The sequence below is a fragment of the Callospermophilus lateralis genome, chromosome 10, assembly GCF_048772815.1.
Source record: "Callospermophilus lateralis isolate mCalLat2 chromosome 10, mCalLat2.hap1, whole genome shotgun sequence".
NCBI classification, from domain to species: Eukaryota; Metazoa; Chordata; class Mammalia; order Rodentia; family Sciuridae; genus Callospermophilus; species Callospermophilus lateralis.
In genome coordinates, this window is record NC_135314.1 from 54,031,849 (window position 1) to 54,059,621 (window position 27,773).

The window sequence follows — 27,773 nt, forward strand, 5'->3', positions numbered from 1 at the left end:
CTGCGTCACCGTAGTATGCTGATTTTAGGTCCTTTGGATATAAACCGAGGAGTGGGATAGCTGGGTCAATGGTGGATCCATTCCACATCTTCTGAGATATCTCCATACTGCTTTCCATAGTTGTTGCACCTACTGATGGGATTTGGTGTTACATAATCATACATGCATGCAAAGTAACAATCTAATTTGACTCCCCAGCACTTCCCCCTTCCTTTCCTGCCTCACACCCCTTGGTTCCTTTCCTCTATTCTAATGATCTCCTTTTGATTTTCATGGGATCCTCCCCACCCCTTTCATTTCCTTTTTCCTTTCTAGCTTCCACATATGAAAGTACATGACCCTTGACCTTCTGAGTTTGGCTTATTTCACTTAACATACTCATCTCTAGTTCTATCCATCTTCCTGCAAATGACACAATTTCATTTTCTTTATGGCTGAATAAAACTACTGTGTATGTATACCACATTTTCCTTATCCATTCATCATCCATTGATGGATACCCAGGCTGGTTCCATAATTTGGCTATTGTGAATTGTCTGCTATAAACGTGGGTATACATATATTACTAAGTATCATGATTTTAATTCTTTAGGATCAATACCAAGGAGTGGTATAGCTGGGTTATATGGTAGTTCCATGCCTAGTCTTTTGAGGAACCTCCAAACTGGTTTTCATAGAGGTTGTACTAATTTACAATCTCACCAACAGGGTTCATTTTTTTCCACATCCTCTCCAGCATTTATTATTGTTTGTATTTTTCAAGGGAGAAGAGGCAGCAGGGATCCAACCCAGGAGTGCCTAACCATTGAGCCACATCCCCAGCCCTTTTATATTTTGAGACAGGGTCTCCTTAAGTTGCATAAAGCCTCACTAAGTTGTTGAGACTGGTTTATGAACTTGGACCCTTCTGCCTCAACCTCCCAAATTGCTGGTATTACAGGCCTGCACCACCGTGCCCAACTTCTTTTCTTAGTTTTTTAATGATTTTTTTTTCTTTTCCAAAAGATAGTGTTCTCTGTACATTGTAATGTACCTTGCTTATTTTTTTTTTCACTTTATGTACCTAGGAATCTTTTTTTAAAAAATACAGAGAGAGAGAGAACTTTTTTGTTCTTTTTCCATCATGAGGATATGCCATAGTTTAATCAGTTCCCTAGATTGATACTTGAGTGGCTTCCAGTAAACAGTGTTGCAATGAATAATTCTTGCGTTTGTGTGTGTGTGTGTGTGTGTGTGTGTGGTTTTGCATATGTGGTTACATTTTCATAAGTAGGATTGCTGGGTCAAAGGGTAAATGCATTTTTAATTTTAATAGATCTTGCCTACAAACCTACCATGGGATGTTTATCATTTTGCATTTTTTATTTGTTTATTTGTTTGTTTCAGTTCTGGAGATTGAACCCAGGGAAGCTCTACCACTAAGATATATCTCTAGCCTTTTTATGCGCGCGCATGCGCGCGCGCGCGCACACACACACACACCCATATATATATATATATATATATATATATATATATATATATATATTTATATATATATATTTATTTATTTATTTTTTAGTTTTAGGTGGACACAATTTTTTTTTAATGTGGTGCTGAGAATCGAACCCAGTGCCTCACACATGCTAGGTGAGCGTGCTACCACTTGAGCCACATCCCCAGCCCCTCTAGCTTTTTTAATTAATTAATTAAAAAAAAATTTAAGACAGGGTCTCTCTAAATTTCTGAGACTGTCCTCAAACTTGTGATTCTCCTGCCTCAGCCTCCCAAGTCACTGGGATTAGAGCCATGTGTCACCATGCCCAGCTCATTTTGTACTTCCACCAGCAGTGGGTGAGAGCCAGTACCACTCTTAGACTCAGGCCAAAAGATCCTGCTTTATAAGACTTTTATAAGACTCTGCTTCTTTGTAAGGCCAAAGGAACCTGCCCACCTGGATCCCATGTCCCTGCTCTAGACCATGTCCAGGTGTGATGTCCTTAGAATTCCTTGCCCACATGGCCCCCTGCCAATTTCCAGGATCCGCAAGGCCCTCTTCTTTTCTAGGACCCAAGGTGTGGGCAGAGGGTCCACATATACGTGTGAGGCCCCCCTGGTATGGTCTGAGAAGAGAAGCTGGTGGGCTCTGAGCTGGTGCCACACATGGCCATCTTTCAGTGAGGAAGTCTGAGTAATGCAAAAATTCTGAACTTGAACCTGACCTTCCTCCTCATGTTTGCTTAGGAAGGACATTAGAGCATATTTAGTTTAACAGGTTGTTAGTGAGGCTCAGAGTTGTAAATATTTAGACGTTGGGTGTATAGAACCCCATTTGCCCTCTTGCCTTGGGCAAGAAACACAGTTTAACAAGAATTCTTCCCTTAGCTCATTGCCAAATGTGCATTTTTGCCAATGGTACAGTGAGAAATGGTATGTAGGAGACTGATGTTTGCATTCCTTTAATCTGAGCGAAGTTGAATATCCTTTCCTCTGTTTAAAAGCTATTTGTATTTTTTTCTGTGTTTAATTGGTCATTTTCTTCTTAATTGTTAGGGGGTCTTTCTTTGTTAGGAAGAGTAACTGTGCTATGTATTACAAATGTTTCTCCTAGTTCTCCTTCTGTTAACTTTTTTTTTTTTTTTTTTTAAATTTTAGCAGAGCTGAGGTTCAAACCCAGGCCCTGTGCATGTTAAACAAGAGCTGTACCACTAAGCCACACCTCCAGCCCCTCACAAAAGCTTTTTTATATAGGATTAAATCATATTAGCTTATTTTCTTTTTTAATGGAGGAAGAGTAGCAATTTACATTTTTGGAGCTATATTCAACATCCACAAAAAGAGCATAAACTCAGTATAAACTGTTTCAAGAACAACTATGAAGTGAACACCCTGTAGCCTCCACCCAGGAACCCTGCCAGCCCTGTTCCTCCCTGGTCACAGCCCTTCCCTCTCATTGCTGTGGCCAAAGTTGATGATAATTTCCTTGATTTCTTTAGGTTTTTTCTTGGGGATCAGCAAACTTTTTCTGCAGCACTTGAGATGCTGCAGGACATGTGGTCGTAGTCACCACTGATCAGCTGTGCTGTTGGAGCTCAAAAGTAGCCACAGAGATAATACCTAATACTTTATTTATGGACTCAAATTTGAATTTCATGTAATTCTCACATATCACACAATGTTATTTATTCTTCTTTTGACTTTTTCCTCCCAACTGTTTAAAACTGTAAAACCATTCTTAGCTCATAGCATACATCAACAGGCAGGGCTAAATTTGGCCTAGGGGTCATAGTTTGCAACCCCTGACTTGTTTCCTGTGTATGCATCTCTAAACACAAATTTGCCTGTTTTTGAACTTTAAATACAGATTGAGCATCCCTTATCTTAAATGCTTTGGTCCAGAAGTGTTTCAGGTATTTTTTTTTCTGGACTTTGGAATATTGGCATATATGTAATGAGATAGCTTTGGGGTGGGCCTGTAGACGCAAAATTCATTTGTGTTTCATATATATCTGTGCACATAGCCTGGAGGCAGTTAAAATTTTATGCACAAGATGAAATTTCATGGTATGGAATTTTGCACTTGTAGTATCATAACAGCACTCAAAAAATTTCAGAGACGTAGAATTTTTGCATTCAGGATGATCAGTCTGTAAATGGAGAGAGAGAAAGAGAGAGAGAGAGAGAGAATGTGTGTGTGTGTGTGTGTGTGTGTGTGTGTATTCTTTTGTGGCATGCTGTTTCCTTACTCACTGTTATGATCATGAGAGTCATCCTCAGTTTGCTTGTAGCAGCAGCTTGGTTGTTACTTGGGGGTATTATGGACAGTGCCATGAAGACTCTTTGTAGACTTCCTCCAAATCGTATTCCATTAGTGGAATTGCAAGGTGTGTATATATTTACTTACTAGATACCACCTCTCTCTTTTTTTTTTGAAGTAGTTATACTAATTTACACCCTTATCAGCAGTGGATAAGAGTTCCCATTATTCTGTAGTTTTGCCAGAACTTGATATCATGACACTTTTACATTTTTGCCAATCTGGTGGTATCTAGATGGTATCTCACTGTGGTTTTAATTTATATTTCTCTAATTACTAGTGAGGTTGGGCTTGATTTCTCTCTCCCTCTCTCTTTATAGCACTGGGGATTAAATCCAGGAGTGCTCTGCCACTGAATTACATCCCCAGCCCTTTCATTATTTTTCTTTTTGAGACAGTCCCACTACATTGTCTAGGTTGGCTTCCAATTTGCAGTCCTCCTGCCTCAGCCCTCTCCCCGCAGTAGCGGGGATTGTGGGTGTACACCACCTTGCCCAGCGGTGTTTCCTATGTTTAACGGGTATTCTTTTGTAAGGCACTTGTTCAAATCTTTTATTTGTTTCTTTGTTTACTGGGCTGTGTTTTTCCAACTATCTTTCTATGTTCTAGATACCTTTTGTCAGTTATATGCATTACAAATATATTTTCCATTCTGTAGCTTGTCTTTTCTTTTTTTTTTTTTTCTTTTTAAAATATCTTTTGGTGAAGAGAAGTTCATGTTGACCTATTTAATCAATTCAGAATCTATTCTTATCAAGGTCCTGGCCTGGAACACTAGCATTTTCTTCAGCTTATCCAAGACCCTCCTTTTAAAGTTCTTTAAGTTCCTGAGAATTTATTTTTGGTAGGTTTACTAGTAGAGCCTGAAAACGGTTATAACAAATATACCCCAAAATTTAATTCTCAAACACAGGAAAAGTATATCTTTATTACTTTTTTAATTAATTAATTTAGAATTGTACTCTAAAGGTCTGGGCAAGGAGTTTAGGTCAGCAGGGGCTCTGATCCTCAGACACTGGCAGATGGTAACCTGCCATCCTCAACCGTAGCCTCTGGGCTGGAGGAACATGTGAGGGAGACTCATAGGCCAGATCTGGAGGTGGCTTACAGGCCTGCCCCCACCTTCCAGACTGCTAGCAGTGCAGGGGGCCTGTCCCCCTCTCCCACTCTCTCTGCTTCCTTGCCACCATGAGTTGTACAGCTTCCCCCTGCCACACCCTTCTCCCACGATGTCCTGCTTCACCTTGGGCTGAGAGCAATAGAGTCAACTGTGCGTGGACTGAGACCTCTGTTACTGTGAGCCAAAATAAACTTCTCCTCCTCTGAGTTGTTATTGTCAGGTATTTTGGTCACAGCAACATGAAAGCTGACTGAAACACACCATGAGTTGGATATTATTATCCCAAGTTCATGGATGAACAGTCACATGGAGAGAAGTAACTGAGCCATTATGATTTTGGTTTCTATCATAAATTCTGAAGTGTTTGAAACTTTCTATCTGAAATTTCATAGTCCTGAATGTTATTTTTGTTTCTGCAGAAAGGGCCAAATAGGACACCTGTAGCAGCCATCTGCCTGACCAGCTTGGTGACCATGGCTTTTGTCCTTGTGGGTCAGGTAAATGTTCTGGCACCCATCGTCACCATCAACTTCATGCTGACGTACATTGCAGTGGACTATTCTTACTTCTCCCTGTCTATGAGTTCCTGCAACCTTCCTCAGGTGCCTGAGCCTGTGCTTAGGGAGACCTCAGAAGCTCTCCCCTGTTCTGAGCACCTGCTCTTAGAGAAGGCTCCCAGCTATGGCTCTGAGGGCTCTGCCCAAAGCCTCTTTGAGGGCACTCTACTACAATTCACCAAGGACATGGATCAGCTCCTCCAGCTAACCAGGAGGCTAGAGAGTAGCCAGTCCAGGCCTGGAGACAGTGATAGGATCCCAGAGAGTCAGAAGAGGAATTGCAAGAAGGTCACCAAGAAGAACCTACAAGATAGCTTCCTCCTGAACCTCAAGTCCCCTACTTCCTTCCCTACTGAGGGCTCTGACGGGTTGCCTGCTGTCTCCGGGGAGTACCAAGAGTTCTACCAGAACAAGCTGACTTCCAGGAGTGAAGGGATTCTGCCTGGGGAAATACATGGGCAACAATTTGTCCCTGAGCCAAGCAACCAGCCTAGGGTGAGTGGAGAAGGTGAGTGCTTTGGAATCACACTGGGACCTCCTATTTGAGAGTGACCACTGATTGCCTTGCCTACCCAGCTTTCACAGTTTTTATAACTCCTGGTGGATTTGTTTGATATTTATTTTAGAATGTTATATTCAGGTACCAGCTGAATTACCTATAATTCAGTTAGTGTAGGTTAGTTTCAAACCAAAATTTATATCCACTCCTGTTTGTAAAAAGCTGGAAGCCAGGGCTAGTAATTGAATAGCAATTTCTTTTCACTCAAAAATCAGCTGAGATATAATGCCAATGCGAATGAAACCAATTTCTCCTTGCAAGAGAAATGGAAATGTGTTGGAGTCAATACCCTGGCGAGGACCCAGTGTGAGTCTTTGGAAGATGAATCTTTCAAACCAGGCATGACAGGATGGGGAGAAGGCAGATAAAGGAACACAGTTTTTCTTTGCTGTCTCAGACCTATAAACACTGAGACACCAAGAGAGATTCTCGAGAAGCTTAGAGGACATGGGTAAGAGAGAACTCATAATGTTGGAGAACCTCCATAATCTAGGTGCTTTACGTCTTGCAATGGTTTGGAGCTGGAATATCCTCTAAAGGTCCATGTGTTAAAGGTTTGATCCCCACCAAGGCATTGTTGGAACCTTTAAGTGGGGATGGGCTAATGGGAGGTCTTTAGGTTACTGGAGGCTTGCTCTTGAAGGTGATTGTAGGACCCGTCCCCTCTCTTTGTTCTCTTTTGCTCCCTGGCTAGTATAAATGCGTTTCACTGTACCATGTGCTCCTGCCATAATGTGCTACCCTCCACAGGCCCAAAGCAACTGGGCCAACCAGTCATGGATTGGAACCTCCAAAAACTGTGAGCTGAATAAACATTTTCTCTTTATAAGTTGATTTTTCTCAAGCATTGGTTATAGTGATAGAAAACTGAGTAACACACTCCTATCATTTCATGTAATATTATAGATATCAGCATTTTCTGTTTTACAAATGAAGCCCATAAGTCCTAGTGAGTTCACAGAAGAGTCTCAGAGCTGATTCTTCATACACTGAATGTCACTCCCAGTGTTCGAAGCTTATGTTCTTCCTTCTGTAGTATACCATCTCTTGAGATCTGTTTAGACAAACGTGAGCAAGGAGGAGGAGGCAAAAGACAGAAGGATATGTCTAAAAACACATTGTCTTCTTCCATAAACCTGATTTCCTTTCTTTACCTCTAAATTGATGAGAAGGTTTTCATGGTAGGAATATTATTAAAAATTTTTAAGTTATTTTACTTTTATCAAATTAATAAGTATATAGATTAATAAGTAAAATCATATTAAAATTAATATAATCATCCAGGCATGGTGACGCATGCCCATAATTCTAGCTATTAGGGCAGGGGGTTGAGGCAGGAGGATTGCAAATTTGAAGCCAGCCTCAACAACTTAGTGAGACCCTGTCTCAAAATTTAAAAACAATAAAAAGGATGGTGATGTAACTGAGTAATAAACATGCTATCCTGATATGTGTGAGATGAAATCTCAGAGTAGTTTTGATTTGCATTTCCCTAATTGCTATTGAACACTTTTTCATGTATTTGTATTTCTTCTTTTAAGAAGTGTCTATTTAATTCTTTTTCCTATTTAATAAATGTCCCTGGGTTCAATCCCTAGTACCAAAAATAAACAAACTAACTAACATATTGATGTAATGAGAAATAGTAGTTCCCATTCTTGCATACCATCCCTTTTACCCTTCACTAGGGTAAAACCCCACTCCCAGACCAAAAAACTTGGGACTCAACCAAAAAGTGGCCTCCTCTGTTAACTTTCCTATTACTAAATAATATATTTGTATTGCTACTTTAACCTGTGACAATTTCAGACATCATCTTTGGACTGACTTCCTGTGATGTAACCAAGGTCTTTTTGATGCCACTTTGACTTCTCATCTAATGCCTGCAATTTAGCTGTACCATAGTTGTATTTTAAATGAAGTGCTAGCATTCACATTATCAAGACTAAATAAATATTCCTTAATTCTGAGCCATATATTGTATTGTGATCACGTTTCCTTTTTTATGTGACTCTTTCTCTTTCCTGGGGTTTATAATTATCTGTCTTTTTAAATTTTGGTTTTCTGTCATCATTATTTTCTAAATGCTCTTGTAGATTTTTTAAATGCTTCACCTGTGCAGCGCAAGCGCTGTACCACTGAGCCACAGCCCCAACCCCTATTAATTGTATTCTTAAAAAAAAAAAAATTTATCTTTTAGGTATAAGTTGGACATAATGCCTTTATTTTATTTATCTATTTATTTTTATGTGGTGCTGAGGATTGAACCCAGGGCCTTGCATGTGCTAGGCGAGTGCTCTACCACTGAGCTACAACCCTAGCTGCATTAATTGTATTCTTGATGACTGCTATCCTGACATGTGTGAGATGAAATCTCAGAGTAGTTTTGATTTGATTTCCCTAATTGCTAATGATATTGAACACTTTTTCATGTATTTGAATTTCTTCTTTTGAGAAGTGTCTATTTAATTCATTTTCCCATTTAATAATTGAGTCATTTGATTTTTTGGTGTTCAGCTTTTTGAGTTCTTTATGTATTCTAGTCAATCCTCTGTGAGATGAGTAGCTAGCAAAGATTTTCTCCCATTCTGTAGGCTCTCTCTTTGTTTTCTTGCTGTGAAGAAGTTTTTTCAATTTGATGCCATCCCATTTATGAACTCTTGACATGACTTCCTGAGCTTTAGGGGTCCTATTGAGAAAGTTGTTGCCTGTGCCTGTATGCTGGAGTGTTGACCCTATGTTTTCTTCTAGGAGTTGCATAGTTTCTCATCTGATTCCTAGGTCTTTGGTCCATTTTGAGTTGATTTTTGTGCAGGGTGAGAGATAAGGGCCTATCTTGACTCATTCTTCTATATATGGAGAGCCAGTTTTCCCAGCACCATTTATTTAAAAAGACTATCTTTTCTCTAATTATGTTTTTGGCACCTTTGTCAAGGATCAGATGACTGTATCTGTGTGGGTTTGTCTCCGTGTGTTCTATTCTGAATAATTGATCTATGTGTCTGTTTTTATGTCAATACTATCCAGTTTTTGTTACTATAGCTCTGTAGTGTAATTTAAAGTCAAGTATTATGATGCCTCCAGCATTTCTTTTTTGGCTTAGAATTGCTTTGGTTATTCTGGATATCTTATTCTTCTAAATGAATTTGAGGACTATTTTTCTAGTTCTTTGAAGAATGTCATTGATATTTTAATGGGGATTGCATTGAGTGGGTATATTGCTTTGGTATTAGGGCCATTTTAACAATATTAATTATGTGTATCCATACACACAGGAGGTCTTTTTTCATCTTCTGAAGTCTTCTTCAAATTTTTCCTTCAGTGTTGTATAGTTTTCATTGTAGAGTCTTTTACCTCCTTAGTTAGATTTATTCCTAGGTTTGTTGTTTGTTTGTTCTATTTGTTTTTAGTCTATTGTGAATGATTTCTTTCTCAGCAGATTCATTGTTGACATATATGAAAGCTATTAAATTTTTCTATGTTGATTTTGTAAATTGCTATTGCCAAATTTATTAGCTCTTCAATCTTTTGGTGAAGTTTTTTGAATCTTCTAGGTAGGAGATCATATCATCCGCAAACAGTGATTATTTGACTTCTCCCTTTCTTTATTGTTATCTCTTTTATTTCCTTCTCTTGCCTAATTGCTCTGGCTAGAATTTCTAGCACTATATTAAATAGGAGTAGTGAAAGTGGACATCCTTGTCTTGTTCCAGATTTTAAAGGAAATGCTTTCAGTTTTCCCCCCATTTACTATGAGGTTGGCTTTGGGTTTTTCATATACAGCCTTTATGATGTTGAGATAGGTTCTTTCTATCCCTTCAAGGTGCCTCTCAATGCTCCCATTCTTCAGAAGTCTACCATGTCCATTTCTTTTGTTCCCCTCTGTTCTGTGGCTCCCACTTTCCGGGTGCACTCTAGTCTGTTTGTTCTTGAGGCCTGCTACCAAACTGTTGTCCTAGAAGTCTTCTCTTTACCACACCCATGTATCAGATCCAGGGAACAAAAATTTCTTGGGTCCAATATTGTGGTGGTGGACTTTTGTCTTTTGTTGTTGTTCTGCCCAGCATTGGACCTGTGTTGGAGGAATTTCCAGTGTTATGAACCTCGGTGGGAAGCAAAGCAAGCCTTTCACACTCAAAACTGAAAATATCAGATACTCGGTTCTCTGGTTTCTCCTGCAGTCAGAGTTTAGCACAAAACCAAGGCTCTGCTAATCAGATGAGTTCTCCCTAGACTTAGAATTGGGAACTGGAAACTTGGAGAAATGGAGAACTCTAAGGAACTTTCTAGAAGCATGAGGGTAGCTGCAGGACAAGTACATTACTGGCTCCAGTGTCCAGGACTTCCAGGTCAGTGGTGCTTGCAGCAGTGGTGCCCCCAGTAGGCTGTAACATATGATTTTGAGTTTCCTTGGTTACATAACCCTGACCTGACTCCCTGGTCTTTCCAACGATTCTCTTTTTAAGTTTTTGGTACTGGGGATTGAACCCAGGGCCACTTTACCACTGAGCTACATCCCCAGCCCTTTTTATTTTTTTATTTTGAGACAGGGCCTCGTTAAGTGGCCAAGGGTCTCGCCAAGTTTCAAGGCAGGCCTCAAATTGCAGTTCTCCTGCCTCAGGCTCCCGGGTTGCTGGGAACAGAGGCATGTTCCATCACACCTGGCCTAGCTATTGTCAGAGGTTCATTATCCTTTTTTTAAAATTGTAGTCAAATATACTCAACGTATAATTTACTAATTTAGAGTACAATTTAGTGTTATTAAATATATTTATGATGTTGTACAATCATCACCATATCTATCTGGTAACTCTTATAAAACTGAAACTCTTGGATCCATTAAACAATAATTCCCCTTCTCCCACCCTTCAGCCCTTGACCTCCACCATCCTACTGTCTCTATGCTTTTGACCACTCTATTCGCATATAAGTAGAATCATACAGCATGTGTCTTTGTACTGGTCTGTTTCATCTAGTATAATGTCCCCAAGGTTCACCCCTGTTGTAGCATGTGTTAGAATCACTTTCTTTTTTAAGGCTCAAAAATATCCCATTGTATGAATATACCACATCCTGCTTCTCTATTCATCAGATGGTTGCTTCTACTCTTTGGCTCTTATGAATAATGCTGCTATGAACATCAGTGTATAAATATCTCTCTGACACACTGCTGTCAATACTTTTCAGTATATAACCAGAAGTGCAATTGCTGAATCACAGTATAATACTACTTTCTAACTTTTTTTTTTTTTTTTTAACTGCTACATTGTTTTCCACAGTGGCTGAACCATTTTACGTTTCTCCCAACAGGGCCCAATATTTACTTGTTAAGTCCCATAGTGATTAAATTAGCCAAAGGGGTAGGTCTGGCTGAGATATCCTCCTCCTCCTCCTCCTCCTCCTCCTCCTCCTCCTCCTCCTCCTCCTCCTCCTCCTCCCTCTTTTTGAGGCAGGGCCTTGCTGAGTGGCCTAGGCTGGCTTTGAACTTGCAATCTTCCTGCCTTAGCCATAGGCTTGGCCATGGCATCCGGCTGCTGAGATACATACTCCAGTATCTTCCTAAGAAAGGATGAATGAAAAATGCATTCTTTTGAGTCCTTATAGGTCTAAAATTTTCTGGCTTCACACTTGATGTACAGTTTGGGATGAGCATAAAACTTTGAAATTGAAAGCAATTTCCCCCACAAGTTGTGGAGGGCCTGTTTTTATTGTCTGTCCACTTTCAGTGAACTTTCTTTTCACTGTTGAGAAATTTGCCACACTGATCTCTTAACCTTAGAGCCTTTGCATGACGCCTGACCCTGCTTTTCCCTCTCTGCAAGTTTTTAGGATCTTTTCATTTCACAACCATTGTACTGGCCACGTAGTAAGTCCTTCCATTCTAGAGCTCCTCATGTCCTTCAGTCCTGGAGTTTGGTGTTGACCTCAGGTGTAGAGGTTTGACAAGACCACACAACTCAGTTCACGGCACATCTTCACCATTTGTTCAAAAGGCACTTCTTTGATTTCTTAATACCTCTGGTTCCCTAAGAACAAGACCTTTATATCTTTGGGGGCCTCTCTCCTTTCATCATCCATCATGTTGAGGCTATTTATATTTTTTTCTTTTTTGCTAGCTTGTTTTTTAGGCAGTACCTTGTCCAGCTTTCTTTTGTATTTAGTCACCTATACGTTTTTCCCCCTCCACAGTTTGAGGGTTATATAGGTCATATGTGCATCAATTGCCTTATTGTTACCCCATCCCAGGGTACCACGGCACAGCCTGGCCTGGCTGGGCAGTCTCAGCAGCATCTGGCACTTCTCATGATTTTTTTTTTTGTTGTTGTTGTTTTTCTGTTATTGTTCCTGCTTATTCACCAAATTTGGGCTTTTGCATGGTTCTCCCTTGATGATTCTCTGCTGCCCCCACTCTATTATCGCTATTTTGAATTATCTGAAGCGATTCTCTAATTTTCTTCCCTTTGCTCTCTCCCCTTGTTCATTTATTGGTCATTTTGTTCTTCCTGGAATAGTCCCTGAATTTATCTCCCAACTCTTCCAATGATTAATGTTGGTGGTTGTATCTGTCACAATTATGTTTGATGAAAAATAACAAAATCTCAGAATAATAGTGGCTTCATCTAGCTCATACAAAAGGAGCCAGAGGTGGGCAGTTCAGGGCTGCCATGGCCACTTCATGGTCCTAAGTGACTCGAGCTCCTTCTGTCTTTTTTCTTTACTATTCTTAGCATTATTCCATGATCCACAATGTGGCTGTTGGAGGCTTGGCATTACCTTCATATTCCAAGCAATAGTTAAAAGGAAGGGAAGATGCACAAAGGAGCAAACCTGCAAGCAGAGGCATCTGGGGAAGCCTTCCTTACAAGTCCTGTCCCAGGCTCTTGGGATTCAGTGGTTGGCATTGAGTCAAATGATGGTAACGAGCTCAAGGGAGGCTGGGGAGTGTCTTTTTGCCTGGTCATCCTGCTGCTTCATATAAAATTGTATATTTTTGAGTTCTTGTTTTTCCTTAAGAAAGAAGGGGAAACAGGATAGCAACACATAATCTATGCCACAGTTATCTTGTTTTTATTTGTTTTATTGTTTAAATCTTTTCCCCCTAATTTGAACATCACCCATTCTTGTTTTGTGAGTGCAAGGACTTCTCTTATCTCTGATGTTATTGCTTAGCTCCCCCCTTTTAAAGTCTCTTTCTGTTCCTGTCATTGTTCCTCTTTTCTCTAGATTCTTTTCTCTTTGGTTTTCTTCTTGCTCTCTATCATTTTGGAGGCTTTATTAAAATCTGTTGATCTTTTGATTTCTTTTCAGACTTACAGGTAGAGTGCAAGTAGCCCTCTGTACTATGGGATCCACATCTGCCCAGTTCAATCAATTGTGGATGGAAAATAGTTGACAAAAAAAGTTCTCATAGTTGCTTCCGTATACTATATAGTTAGGCCTGTGGTGGTTGTGTCTGTGAAGAACATGCAGATTCTTTTTTTTTTCTTATTATTCCTTTAGCAATGTACCTTAACAAGAATTTACATAGCATTTACATTGTATTAGGTACTATAAGTAATCTAGATAGGATTTAATATATGGGAGGATGTATGTAGGTTATTTGCATTTATATATGGCACTTGAACATCTGTAGATTTCAGTATCTGTGGGGATCCTGAAACCCATGTCCCCATGGTTACTAAGGGATGGATGAGCGTACTCAACAGTTCTCTTCATGGCAGGGCTTGTTGGTTGGAGCACCTCACTGTAGAATAATAGGAGTCCCTGGCCTCTTCATTGGATGAACCCAGATGTGAATATCTAGAGGTTTTTCTCTGGGGCTCTTTTGTTTCTCCAGAGTCCTTTCATCTCTTCCCTGGGGGACACGCCAATGGCTGCTTACATTCTGGGGGCAGGATGAGATAATGGAGAGGGGGATTCTGTTGTTTAGGAGATGGACATTCATTCCCCACTCTTTGCTATGCCTGCTGCACCAAGCCTGGCACTCTGGCTAGGTTTCTTCAGGGGAAAGCCCCCTGGGGCAGGGGGTTGGGCAGGAGAAGGGATTGTTGCTGTATGGGCAGAGGGGAGGATCTTAGAGTACAACAGATGGAGACTGGCCACCGGCTCTCTGCACCTGGCCGCTTAAGGGACACGGTGCTTCCTGGTCCTGAGCTTTGCTGGGTGCTTACAGGGAGTGGGAGGCTCCCTGTAAGCACCCTCCATAGAGTCTGGGTCTCATGCTCCTCTGCTCTGCTCAGACTGTCACAACTGTCACCTTCCCATCTTCCAAGCCTTCTCTTTCCTCTCTCTTTCCCTTTGTATGTGAGTTTATGCCTATTTTATGCCTTTTCTGTCTCCTCAGTGGCTTTTCAGGAGAGACTTGTTGTCAGTTTACAACACTTAATGAATGAAATGGTCACTACCCAGCTGCCCAGGTTTTGGTATTTGCGCTCTTGCTGACCATTCCCTCTGCCTCTCTCTTTGCTGCCTTTTCCCTCATCATCTCGCACCTGGTCTTTTGCTAAGTCTCAAAATTTGTCTCCTGCCTCTGGGCTCTTCCCACACATCCCATTCCTCTTCTACACTGCCCACTAAGTGATCTTTTGCTCTTTCCTAAAATCTTTTGCTGGGCATAGTGGTGCATCCCAGTGGCTTGCAAGGCTGAGGCAGCAGGATCTCAGATTCAAAGCCAACCTCAGTAACTTAGCAAGCCCCTAAGCAACTCAGTGAGACCCTGTCTAAAAATTAAAAATTAAAAAAGGGCAGGCATTATAGCCCAGTGGTTAAGCACCCCTGGATTCAATCCCTAGTACAAAACAACAACAAAAAACCTTTGCTGGAATCTAATATCTACACTAAAATCCCAGATCCTTTGTGATTTGCATGATTTCTCACATCCTGCCCTGCCCTAACTTCCTGGCTGCTTTTATCATGACAACCCATGCATTGTAAGTTTCAGCTGCACCCAAACTAGTGCCCTAAACACATCACATTCTGTGCTTCCTGCTTTTGCATATCCTGTTCAAATTGCTTTAGCTCTTCTTTCTTTCTCCATTTGGAAAAGTCTGACTTTAAACTTTTTTAAGACTTTCACCTCTTCTGAGAAATGTTCTCTGATTTCCTCCACTGTGCAACATTTGATTCCTGCTAGTAGTATCAACTATTTTCACATTACATTTACATCACGTTTATTTATACATTTGTCTGCAAACCTATTATCTGTGTATCTTAAGGACAATAAATATTAGTTTTATTGTATGTCTTTGCCACTAGACTTGAGCTTTCCTTGATCACAAACCATGTCTTTGCACATCTGCCTTCATCCCAGTATTTTCACACAGCACACGAGGTAGTACTCAGTATAAGTTCCATGAAGCTGATGGGCAACTAAACAGATACAGCTAAATAACCAAACTGTCAATCAGTAAAATAGACTAGGAAGAGTTAAACTGGGGCTGGGGTTGTGGCTCAGTGGTAGATCACTCATCTAGCACATGTGAGGCACTGGGTTTGATCCTTAGCACCACATAAAAATAAATAAAATAAAGGTATTGTGTCCAGCTATAACTTAGAAAATATATTTTTAAAAAAGAGTTAAACTGTTTTAAGAACCTAATCTTTGACAACCCAGATGTCATCAAATCACAGTTGAATAAATCATTCTTGAGAGCAAATGGATTAAAAAATAGCTTGGGACTGCACCTTATATATGCATGGATTCCTTATTTATAACAGCTGCGCAAGAGGGATATTTCTGACTATTGTGGACATCATCAAAGACAAAATGGATCTGATTAAAATAGAAATAAAAAACATTTGAATAACACAGTGTCACAGAAGGAAACGATTATTCTGACAATCACAACTGATAAAAGCACAACTTCCAAAGCATTTTCTTTAAAAAGCACAGGAAAATCAAAATCCAGATTCTAAAAAGAGGTCAGGAGAGATGAATACACGTTTACATTTGAAAAAAAAGTCAGTGCCCAGATTCATTCATGTTCATTCAACAAACTAACTTTTATTGTTAGTAACTAGAAATAACCATCATTTACCAAGTATGTCCTATCTGACTTACTACCAAGTAAGCCCTTGATAAGGATTATTTCATTCCTAAGCTCAGAGTTGGGCATTGTTTTTAGCTTTTTACAGATAATAAAACACTTTGAGAAGTTGGGCACTTGTTCAAGACAGACTGTAAACCCAGATTTATCTGGCTTTAAACCTGTTCTCTAAACTTCTATACAAAGTTTATGACACTTGCTGTGTTTCTTATGAATTAGGCCATGTGTTCATTGATGAAATGAACACAAATCACTTTTATGATATCATTGCATATATATTAAGTTACCAAAATTTAGATAAAAAATGTTTGGTCTGTGGAAATCAGGTGTATGTACACTTTGCTGGAAAAAAACTGATATGCTCCTCCTAGAACTATTGATTAAAGTTTCTCTTCAATTTGGGAAATTTTGGCCAATTTGTTTCTTCAAATATTTTTTTTCTGCCCTTTCTCTGCTGCCCCATGGGGCCCCATTGTACATTTGTTAGTACACATTGTCCTGTAGGTCTCTGAGGTTCTGTTCCTTTTCCTTCCAACTTTCCCCACTGTTCTTCACTTTGGATCATTCCTATTGCTCTATTTTCAAGTTTGCTGATCCTTTTTCCTCTCAAATCAGCTGAGGAGCCCATTTAGTAAGTTTTTCATCTCTGATATTGTGGTTTTTAACTCTTTACTTTTCCTCTGGTTCTTTTTAATAGTTTACATTTGTGTATTGATATTCCCTATTTTTAAAGTCATTGTCATCATATTTGCCTTGGATCCTTGACATTGTATTTTTCTTTAATTCTTTGAACATATTTAAAAATGACTGCTTTGAGGTCTTTGTGTGCCAAATCTAATGTGTAGTCCTAATGCATAGTCAGCATCTCATGTTTTTCTTTTTTTTTTAAATTTTTATTTTTCATTTTTGGTCTTGAGAATGGGTCACAGTTTCCTGTTTCATTGCATGTCTTGTAATCTTTGGTTGAATACTGGACAGTGTGGGTAAATTGCAGCAGTTCTTGATTCTGATGTTTATTTCTGAGTTTTTATGTATCGGTTTCGTTTGTTTTTGTAAATTGCCTGGATTTGAACTGTGGAATCCATCTCCCTGTGGTATGTGGCTGCTGATGTCTTTAGTCAGTTGTTTATTCTCATTTTAACGAGCTTCCTAGGAGGTTGCCCTGTGTCTGTATAATTCATAAAGCTTCCACTCTCTGCCAGTCTATCTGTGTGTGGGCTTGGAAGCACGAAGTTTCAGCCAGTTCTTGTCTCCCCTGGCTTTTACTTTTTGCCAGGCTCTCTCAGGTCTTCCCAGTCATGGTCATTGTTTTCCTGTCATTCAGAAAAATATGGGAAATTATTTAGACCCTTCATGGCTTTCTCACCTCCAGGCTCTCTCCATTACATTTCTGGCTGGTCTGTGGATCATCCTAGCTGGGTCTGTACCCTCATGCTTGCAAATCTAAGGACTTTCCCTGTCCATTTTTCTACTGTTCTTATATTATTCAACTTACAAGGGAAGTTTTCCCCCACCCCTGATCCAAGTTATTTATTCCCTTTGGCAGCAAAACTGCTGGTGTCTGACCAGCTCCATACTGGAAAGAACTGGGACAGGAAAGGGAGCCACTTGGGCAGGAAGGTCAAGACTCTCACTGTTCTTACCCTTAGTTTCAGCAATTTTTGACAAATAAATGCTTTTCAGTTTGATGTCTTTCATTTGATAAGTTTCTAGAGCCCTGAAGTGGTTGTGTTTGACTACTTTGTTTCATTTTGTACTTATTTGGGGGGAAGAAAATTTACTGGCCTCTTCACACTGTCATAACTGTGTTATGCTCGAATTCGGGACCCCCAAAGACCACCAGAGACCCAAGATTGATGTAAGCAGAAAGGAGGTGTTTATTGCGAGCTAGCTCAGTCCTCCGCGCACACACACAGCAACTGGTGATGCTGAGAGGCCCTAAGCCCAGGGTTTGCAGCAGTTTTATACATTCTTTGGAGAGGGCACGGACTTCACATACGTCATAGCAAATCATCATACACCGCGGGAAAATCAAATAACAACTCTAAAACATGATTAGCACATTTACTGGCGGGAACAAGTTGGGTAGGGGTGATTGGTCAGTACAAAAGAGGTATTCATTTGAACTGATTGGTTTAAGCCAAGAGGGGTTTCCCAACTTGTTATCAACCACCCTAAAATACTGGGAGGGTCATCTGGCATCCCAGGTATTTCCCTGTCTCATGCTGATTGGTGGCTGCTAGGGGGCTGCTATGGATCCCCACCTAGCCTGACTGAGTCAGGGACACCTGGTGCAGCAGATCTCTCCTGTTATTTGTAGATAAACAACTTAGCAGGGTGGGAATGTGCTGTGTGGGTCTTTCCAAGGACTAAGGTCATGTCCCTTCCTTGGACAGGCTTTGCTCTGAGATAAAGGCTGGTTTTTCAACTGGAAGTCCTTCGGTATATTCTTTCTGAAGAGTGATATTTCAAGAATAAACAAGAAATATAAAATTGAATAATTGCCCTGATATAGTAAATCTGTTCAGAAGAATTGTGTTTCAAGGAAAACTGTACAACAAACCAAAAACTGCGTATAAGAAGTCTAAAGTTACTGGTGATGGTGAGCCTCAAGTGTGACAAGGGGAGTTGATAGTTGAGACAAGTGAAGGATTGGGGGATTGTGGATGTGGTATGAGATTCCTAGTGGGTATGAGGATTTGATTCCTGCCAAGATAAAAGTTTTAAAAAGATTGTTAGAGGAGGACTTGAAGGAACTCAGAAAACAGGGCATTAAGTAAGTTGTTTATGTAGAGAGCACCATGAAGTCACCCAGAATGATTATGTAGTAGAATTGCAGGAATCAGACCAGTCAAGAAGTGGCAAACGGCACTCAGAATGTGGGAGAACTCAAACTTTATTTTACAGTGGTGGGCCCAGGGGAGACCAGACTCCAAATTCTGAGCCCCCATCTCCAGTTTCTCACAGCATTTATAGGCTATCTGGTGCCAGAACATTTCTAGTGTACACCACATTTCTAGTGCACATGCCAGCTATGTGCACATGGGGTTCTAGCAGGAACCACGGTTACAGTGCAATAAGGGGAAACTGACTCCTCTCACAAAGCCTCCAGAGAGCTTGAGCCAGGAGCCTCAACGGGGGGATTTACACTTTGAAGAGGAGTAGATTCCTAGATGCAGTTACTTACAATCCGAAAGATAGTGGTCTATGAGGTTGATTAGGTTTCCTGAAGAAGGACTGACTAAATGCCAAGGGAACTCTCCCTTTCCCAGGCACTAGTTTTCTTGGCAGTGTTCCTTCCATCCAGGTTTGTCATCCATCAGAGTAGAGACAGAAAGATGCTGAGTCAGGGGCTGAAACCTGGACCAAGAGAAGGGGGAGTAAACAGGAAGTTGGGAAAGATCAGCAATGAAAAAGGGCAGGGAGTGAAATAGTCTGAAGGAATGTGCTTCAGGGGGCTAGGTCAGAAAGTCGCAGTAACCAGAGAGGAAGGAAGATTTGTAATAGGAATACTTAATGAATGCCAGCTATGTGCCAAGGCCTGCACTTAAGACAGACATGGACCCTGTAATCCAATGTACCTAGAAGTATATAAATAACCATACAACTACAAATAATGGTGAGTTCTATGAAGGAAAGGAAATGGATCATAAGGAAATATTAATGGTATGAAGGAACAAATTTAGATTTCTGTGGTGGGGACCAACTTCTGGGAGGAAGTGATATTGAGCTGAGATCTGAGGGATGAATAGGAGTTAGGCAAGTTGAGGGTTAGGGGATCCGTGCGAAATGGATCGCAGCTGGATTCCTAGGGCCAACCCCTCAGAAGCAGCTGAGATGCAGAAGAAGACTGCTACTTGAGACAGGGTCAGGATACACAGCCGGGAGGGGCTGGACAGAAGAGATGGCATACTCAAAGCATTTTTGCTGCATCAGGAATTGGGACTGGAGAATGGAAAGTTAGGGAGCTGACAACCATATTTCCTGAGCAACATAATTTGAAGGTTTAGTGTTGAAATGAGTATTGCTAGAAATACCCAGGGACCACAAGGAATCAAACACATACTCAGAAGTAGCTCAGCAAGGCCAACTTTACTTCTGCAGGAAGGTGTGCTAAAACAAAGCCTGGCAAAACAACACACTTGGGCAGGAAGTCTGCCTGTTTTTATCCCTAACACAGCACTTCCCCTTGCTCTGATAGGAGGAGCTCAGGGCTACAATCTATGCAATTGGCTAATTTGAAAATTGGGGTGGACACAGGGAAGGGCTGTAGTTAAAATGGCTACAATTGACTATTTTATCCCGATTAAGACTGAAGACTATATTCTGAAAATGGACCACTGGACTTTCTATTTCTCACAGTATAAATATACAGCAAAGTTAATCCAACATACCATTTGTTTGAAGTCACCATTGCAGCATTCATGGTAGTTAGACCATCTTGCTAAACAATCTATATGCATTTTCATGATTAAATTGGTCATTTCTGGAACCAGGTATATGAGGGAGACAGAACCACATAATACATGGCATGTTTTTGAGAAACCCCAATGTGCCTGAACTCCTTGGAGGATGAAGTGGGATCATACATGTATTTATGACCAGACCCTTTCCCCCCTCAGTCCCCTCAACCACCAGAAGAGGGAATCAAAGGAGCCACTTTCCCCTCCTCTTTCTCCTTCTTATCTTCTGGTCTAAACCTGAGATTAGGCTGACCTGAGCTTACCTTCAGAGTCAGCGGATAGCAAAAACACTCTTGCAGTAGACAAAAGCCAACCCAACCCATCTGTGCAGGTGGTCACATCTAAGGGCTAAGAATACCAGGGGAGATCTGAACTTCCATTTCCACAGATGGAAAATCTAAATGGATGTGCAATAGGTTTCAGGGGAGGTTTCATCTCTAACTCCGCCCCTCCCTCCCCTTTCCTATCAGATCCTTGGTGGATAGGAGGCCACTAACCCTTTCTTATTCCCTTTTCCAAGAGCAAGTGATAGGAGTTGTCTTCAGGCTGAGTTATAACATTGGGGTAGAGGAACTTAGGCATATTTACTTATATATAAATACAGCAGAGTATAAAAATGTTGGGTAGCAAATCTGTAATCAAGGATTTGGCGAATTTATTTATTAGACTTCTCCCTGAAGCCCAGACTTCAGGAACAAGAAATCCAGAGGAGACCAACTACATTCTACACCCGCATGTGCAACCCCTGGGTCTCCCTGTTAGGGGTGAGTAACTTCATCTTGATCTCAGTTGTCTTGAAAAATAATTCAGAAGGAGGATGTGTGATTTGAGGAGGAAAAGGGCTAATTAGGAGCAAAGTGATTTAATTGCTTTGTATTGAAATTTAGATGAGACTACATTTGGCAAGATTTACATTTAATGGATCACTTATTTAATCAATTATTTACTTACTAAATAATTATGCCTGATAACCTCTGGGTTACATGGGCTTCATACAAACATGTTGCTTGGGGGGAGGAATGGAATAAGGAACTAGGATAGGATTGTTTGTGGATAATTTTGATTAAATAATTTCAGAGGTATTTGTTATCCCAAATATCTACTTAAGTGAGGTTTCTTGAATTATGAGTGAACTTCGATTGTTCAGACTTTGGCAGTGATCAGTTGATGAGAGAGACTAATGTTTCTCAAGGCCTGTGACTTGCTTACCATATGGAAAACTGTTAGGTAACTTGTCTTCCAACTCTTCCTGTAGGCAGCTGGGTCCCTTCTCATCGTGTTTGTGATCCAGTGGGTCTATACTCTGGCTAACGTTGGTGTGGCTGCCATCGTGTACCTCTACATCGGCCACGCCAGTCCAGGGCTTCATCTTGGTAATTTTTACTTTCTGACTTCTGACAATATGCACTGATCTGCTAAGTATATTAGGAATCTTCTCTTTGCTATTTCTGATTTTAGCATAAATATAAAATTTATGCTTCCTTTAATCTTAAGAACCCTAAATGATACAGAGTAAACATATTATCAACTGCATACTGTTGACATTAACCAAGATTCTAATATAAGCCTCTTAAAATAATGCTAGCTTCCTGACCCTATAATGAACATGATCTAATTAATCAATTTCCCACTATATATCTATATATAATTTTTTAAAAAGCATTTTCTAAAATTATGGTTGATTTGTTTTTCCAAAGTTATATGAAATTTATTATGTGAGATTTTTTTTTGTAAACCTACACCAAAGAAAGGATGGGTTTTTAAAAAAGATTGATAACCATATAGAAATAAATAGACAAGCAAAAGGAAGTCTAGTAGAGGAAGGAGAATGGGGGATGTGGTGAATGGGAAGGAAAAAGGGGGGATGATGAACTGAAATTGATTTCCATGTATGTATGAGTTTTGGGGAGGATGAACTCAACTACGACGTACAAGTATAGAGGTATAAAATTCTAGTAGTAAAAAAAAGAATCAAGAACTCCTATTCAAATCAGTGTATTTAATATCAGAATTATTTGGCCAGTATCAATAGTAGTCTCACTTCCTGCCTCAGTTCTAACATTTTTACATGTTGAGCTGTGTGACTCGCTTAATGCCTGCTGAAAACTTCCCAAGGGCCAGATCCTCTGAGTGTTGCAAGGATGAAAGAAACATGTTCCCTACTCTCAAGGAGTGTGTGGTCTAGTGGGGAGATTTCATAGCATGCATTCAACACATGTTGGTGTAAATCTAAAAATATTATTAAAAATCAATAATATGGATAATATTAAAAACATTATACAAAATATTGAACTCCTAAGACAGAAGTATAATTTAGAAAAAAAATTTTGGAAGCTATGTATCGGTACAAAGTCCTTAATAGGCTGCCTCAGGCAGTATTACAACAAAGAGGGGAAAACCGTGCTTATGGTGTGTGTGTGTGTGTGTGTGTGTTGAGGTGAACATTCACCTGATTAAAATGCGACTCTAGATGCCTATGTAGAAGCTTCATAAATATTTATATGTCTGTCTTCCCTGCAGGATTAGCCTCCAACTTCAGTTTTTTCCGATGGATACGATCTCTTCTGATGCCCTCCTACAGGTCTGTGCCAATTTTGGGACTGGTACCAGGATGGATGAGTGTCCCTGGGTCCTGGGAAGTGCTAAGTGATCCCATTCCTGGCTGGACTGAACTGCAATGTGGAAACCTGATCCCTGAGAGCCTCCAGGAGGCTCACCTTTCTCCTCACTGCCCTGCACCACACCAGTCCCCAGCTTCAGCTCATCAGAAGCTTCCCCCAGTTCATGTCCTCTTCCCTTCTTATCCTCAGTCATTATGCACAGGAGGGGTGTCTAGATTCTGATTGCTGGCATGGCAAGTCTGGAGAGCTACTCTCAGTGAGTTCATGGTCTAGGACATTAGCATCAGCACCTAAGCATACAGAAGATTAAAGCCAAAGGAAATGTGAAAGTAGAACTCCTATTCCTCTCTCTCCAGGCAGAGATAGCTCATGTCACTGTGTTGGTGACAGTGTAGAAAACAACCTCAGAAATAAAGTAGGGATCCTGGGGAATTGCTCCACATTCAGATAGAGATACCCAGGGAAGGGGATCAACTTTCCTGAGACACATGAGAAGGCTTCAGAGAGAAGGTAAGGTTCCACATGGCCCTGATCAGTGTAGACCAGAGTCAGAATGTTGTCTAACATGCACAAGGTTGAGAGTGCACTGTCCCTTGGCCCTAATCTTTCTCCTTCCCCTCCACTCTATAGTGCAGACACTTTCTCACCTTTTAAAACCTCAGGATTCTGGGGAATCATCCCACTGTTCCATCCTCTTTCAATATCAGTGAGGGGCCAAAGCTGCAGACTGGGAAAATCTAGGCAGAACCCACCCAACCAAGTGTTTACTAGGTTTCATTTTGTGGTTTTTTGGTTTGTTGGTTTGGTTTGGTTTGGTTTTTGGTACCAGGGATTGAGCCTAGAGTGCTTAACCACTGAGCCACATCCACAGCCCTTTTTATGTTTTATTTTGAGTCAGAGTCTCACTAAGTTACTTAAGGCCTTGCTAAATTACTGAGGCTGGCTTTGAACTCACAATCTTCCTGCCTCAGTCTTCTGAGCTGCTGGGATTACAGGTTTGTGCCACCACACCTGGCGTGGGTTAGTTAGTTTGTTTTTGAAAGCTCTTGATATATGGTTTGCATTTGCCAGGATTCCCACCTTCCATGCCCAATGATGTGTAACTTTAGAATTTCCCAGCTTCCTGTTTTTTTTATTGTGGTAAAATACACACAAGAAAGACTTTACCTTCTTTACCATTTTTAAATGTACCATTCAGTGGTGTTAAGTTCACTCACGTTGTTTTGTAACCACCATCACAACCCAACTCCAGAATTTTTTTATCTTCATAAACTGACACCCATACCCATTAGACCATCATTCCTCATTTCCCAGAATCCCTCCAAGGACAGCTCTTGGCCAGCACTACCGATCTGTTCACGTTGGCAGAGGAAATGAAACCTTGATGCTGGAGCTTGGATGAAGAAAAAGGAGCAGCACTTTAGAAACCAACAGGGAGGGGGGTCACACATTGAGGGAGGAACAGAGGGTGGAGTGTGTTGAGGAGACGCCCCGTCATCTGCATGGGTGTCTGTGTCCTGGGTGGGGCTCCAGGAAGGGTGGGCAGCCTGTCTTCCTCTCATCCAGTCTGAGGCACAAGGCTGGGTGACTCAGCTCATGCATCCCCATACTGATCTCTGCAACCTGGTCCTGAGGACCAGTAGAGTAGAGGTGGAAATGGATTCTGTGTGGAAGTGGCCTACACATTCTTGAGCTGTGGTTGGTGTGTGGGTGATGACATTTTGATGTGGTCTGATTTACAAGAATATTTTAGGTCATTTCCAGTTTTAAAGCCTAAGGATGGTCGTGGGAGGTCACCACTTGTTGGTGATACCCCAAATTCTTGGGATTTTTACCTTGAAGGTCACTGTAGCCCTGTGTAGGAAGAATGATGTATTAGAAAGAGATTGATCTAGAAAAGGACAGTTCTCAGGATTCATAGCCGTCTTGGTGCCAGGGCTAGTGAAGTGGGTGGTGAGCCTCAGCTAAGTCAGCGTCAGAGCTGCTGGGCTCATGGAGGATGCTGGGCCATATATTGTGGTTATTCAGGAGGGGAAAAGACCAAGAAATGGTGACTCATTTAAAATAGAAATTGGTAGCTGAGTTTTCTGTTTTGTGGTTTTGAGGCCTCCCCACTCTATCCCCAAATGTCCTTCAAAGTCAAAGAAGAAAAATAATGTTTGAGTAGAAGGATTTGGGTGTAATGTCTCTGTTACACCTGCAGCTCCCATTACTAGGTGAAGTTAGCCTGGCCTCCAGAAAGCTTTCTTTCCTAAAGCCTTAGCAACTGTCCAGAAGGGGATACTTAAGCCATTCTAAAGAGCAAAGTATTGTATATTATTTCCGTGGACTCAAAAGAGTACAATGGCTTCACCTATTAAAAAAAGAAAAAGAAAGAAAAGATTAAAAGAGTGTTAGCCAAAAAAAAAAAAAAAAGTGCATGAGCAAAACCACTTGTGATGAATGACTGGTGTGGCATTTTGTCACTTCCTAATCTTACTTTGTTAAAAAATATTTTTAAATTGTAGGTAGACACAGCACCTTTTATTTTATTTATTTTTATGTGGTGCTGAGGATCGAACCCAGCACCTCACATGAGCTGGGTGAGCGCTCTACCACTGAGCCACAACCCCAGGCCCACTGATGTTACTTTTTTGAAGATTCAACCTTTGTAGATGTTAATCCAGCTTTCAGGAGCTCTCAATCTATGTTATTCAAATATGTTCTCTACAAATATTGCCATAGTCATGTGATCTGATCTTCTTATAATTGGGCATTTTACAGAGTCAGTAGAAGTTATTGCTTAAGTTCCATAGATTGATGACACTAGATTTCTATCTTTTTACAACTTTCAAATATATTCCTGATTTAAACAATTGAACCTTACTAATAGTAAAGCAGCTGGCTCTCAGTGAAGACTTAAGATCTGTAGGAACTGCAGATTTTAGGTAGAAAAACCAAGCTTATAAAAATTAAATATGGACAAAACTTCAATATCAACCTTTCTGGAAAGATAAGAAAATGGAGGTATGTGGACATAAAGAGGCTTCCTGTGACCACTGAGCTGATTAGGGAGGGAATTGAGACCAGATCTGCCTTCTGCAGCTATGCTGGCTGCCAGTCTGGGCTTTGCTTAATTTCCTTCTGATTCTAGCACTTTCCCTGGGTATCTCTAACTTTTTCTTTACCGGTTTATTCCAACTGTAACTGTATGCAGAGACTGTAGTGACAATGGAATCTATATTGGACTTGTCTTTGTTTGGAGGGCACTTGGTGTCAAAAGCTTCTGCAGTTTACCTCTTAGCTATTAGCTATGTAAAACTTAGCTCTCTGGAAATCATTCCTCATTCAACTTTCCATCCAGTAAATCAAAGAGAAGGTATTTCTTCACACTCTTCTCAATTCTCCATTCCATTATTTCATTTGATTAAAAAAAAAAGAGCAAAGAAAAGCTATAGAGGCCCAATACAACACTATTTGTAAGGGGAAAACTCTCTTTATGGGTTGTCTCCCTTCAGGTTTTATGCTTTTCTACTTAAGAAGGGTAAATCAATCTTCCTCTCTCTCTCCTTGGGTAGACTATTTCTCATACTTTGAGTTCACAAACTGTTGTACGTATAGCTGTCAATACTTTGGGCTGGGGTGTAGCTCAGAGGGAGCACTTGGCTAGCCTGCACAAGGCCCTGGGTTTAATCCCCAGCACTACAATAACAAACAAAAAGAGCACATTTAAATACATGCTAAACATTAGCACAACCGATTTTATCTATCTATCTATCTATCTATCTATCTATCTATCTATCTATCTATCTATCTATCGTACCAAGGATTGAACCCAGGAGGTACTTAACCATTAAGTTACATCCCCAGTCCCCCACTTTTCAAATTTTATTTTACTTTTTTTCCCATTACTGACTCAATTTATTTAATATGTGCAGATTATAGTTAGGTAGAAAAACCAAGCTTATAAAAGTTAAATATGGACAAAACTTCAATATCAACAAAATCCAAATTACATGATGATTTTAACATAACAGCTTGAATTATTTTGCTGAATCTAACCCACTGTACACAAAGATAGCTAGTGAGAGAAATGCAAGCATACAGTCTGCCCCCAATTCCCAGTTCTATTTAAGTACCAGGAAGTCTCTTTGTATTAGCCACTGTCTTACACATGACCTTTCTGGGCTCCAACTCATCATCCACTTATTATTTTTTTTTTGGTTGTATACAAAGAATATTCACATCAATTCATGTCTTCATGCATATACTTTTGATAATGATGTCCATCACATTCCACCATCATTTCTAATCCCTTGCCCCCTCCCTTTTCCTCCCACCCCTCTGCCCTATCTAGAGTTCATCTATTCCTCCCATGCTCCCCCTCTCTACCCCACTATGAATCAGCCTCCTTATATCAGAGAAAACATTCGGCATTTTTTGGGGGGGATTGGCTAACTTCACTTAGCATTATCTTCTCTAATTCCATCCATTTACCTGCAAATGCCATGATTTTATTCTCTTCTATTGCTGAGTCATATTCCATGGTGTATATATGCCACATTTTTTAATCCATTCATCCACTGAAGGGCATCTAGGTTGGTTGCACAGTTTAGCTATTGTGAATTGTGG

The 27,773-nt window shown here is 40.4% G+C and overlaps 1 protein-coding gene across 2 annotated transcripts in view; it reads left to right on the plus strand.

Moving 5' to 3' along the window:
* Slc12a8 (solute carrier family 12 member 8) overlaps window positions 1-27,773 on the plus strand; it is a 118,501-nt gene that overhangs the window by 89,078 nt on the left and 1,650 nt on the right. For both annotated transcript variants that reach the window (XM_076868533.1, XM_076868532.1), the window contains 4 exons: window positions 5,336-5,981; window positions 21,208-21,305; window positions 21,797-21,914; window positions 23,062-23,122. In XM_076868533.1, coding sequence (XP_076724648.1) covers window positions 5,336-5,981; window positions 21,208-21,305; window positions 21,797-21,914; window positions 23,062-23,122 — 923 coding nt within the window. The remainder of the gene's footprint in view (window positions 1-5,335; window positions 5,982-21,207; window positions 21,306-21,796; window positions 21,915-23,061; window positions 23,123-27,773) is intronic.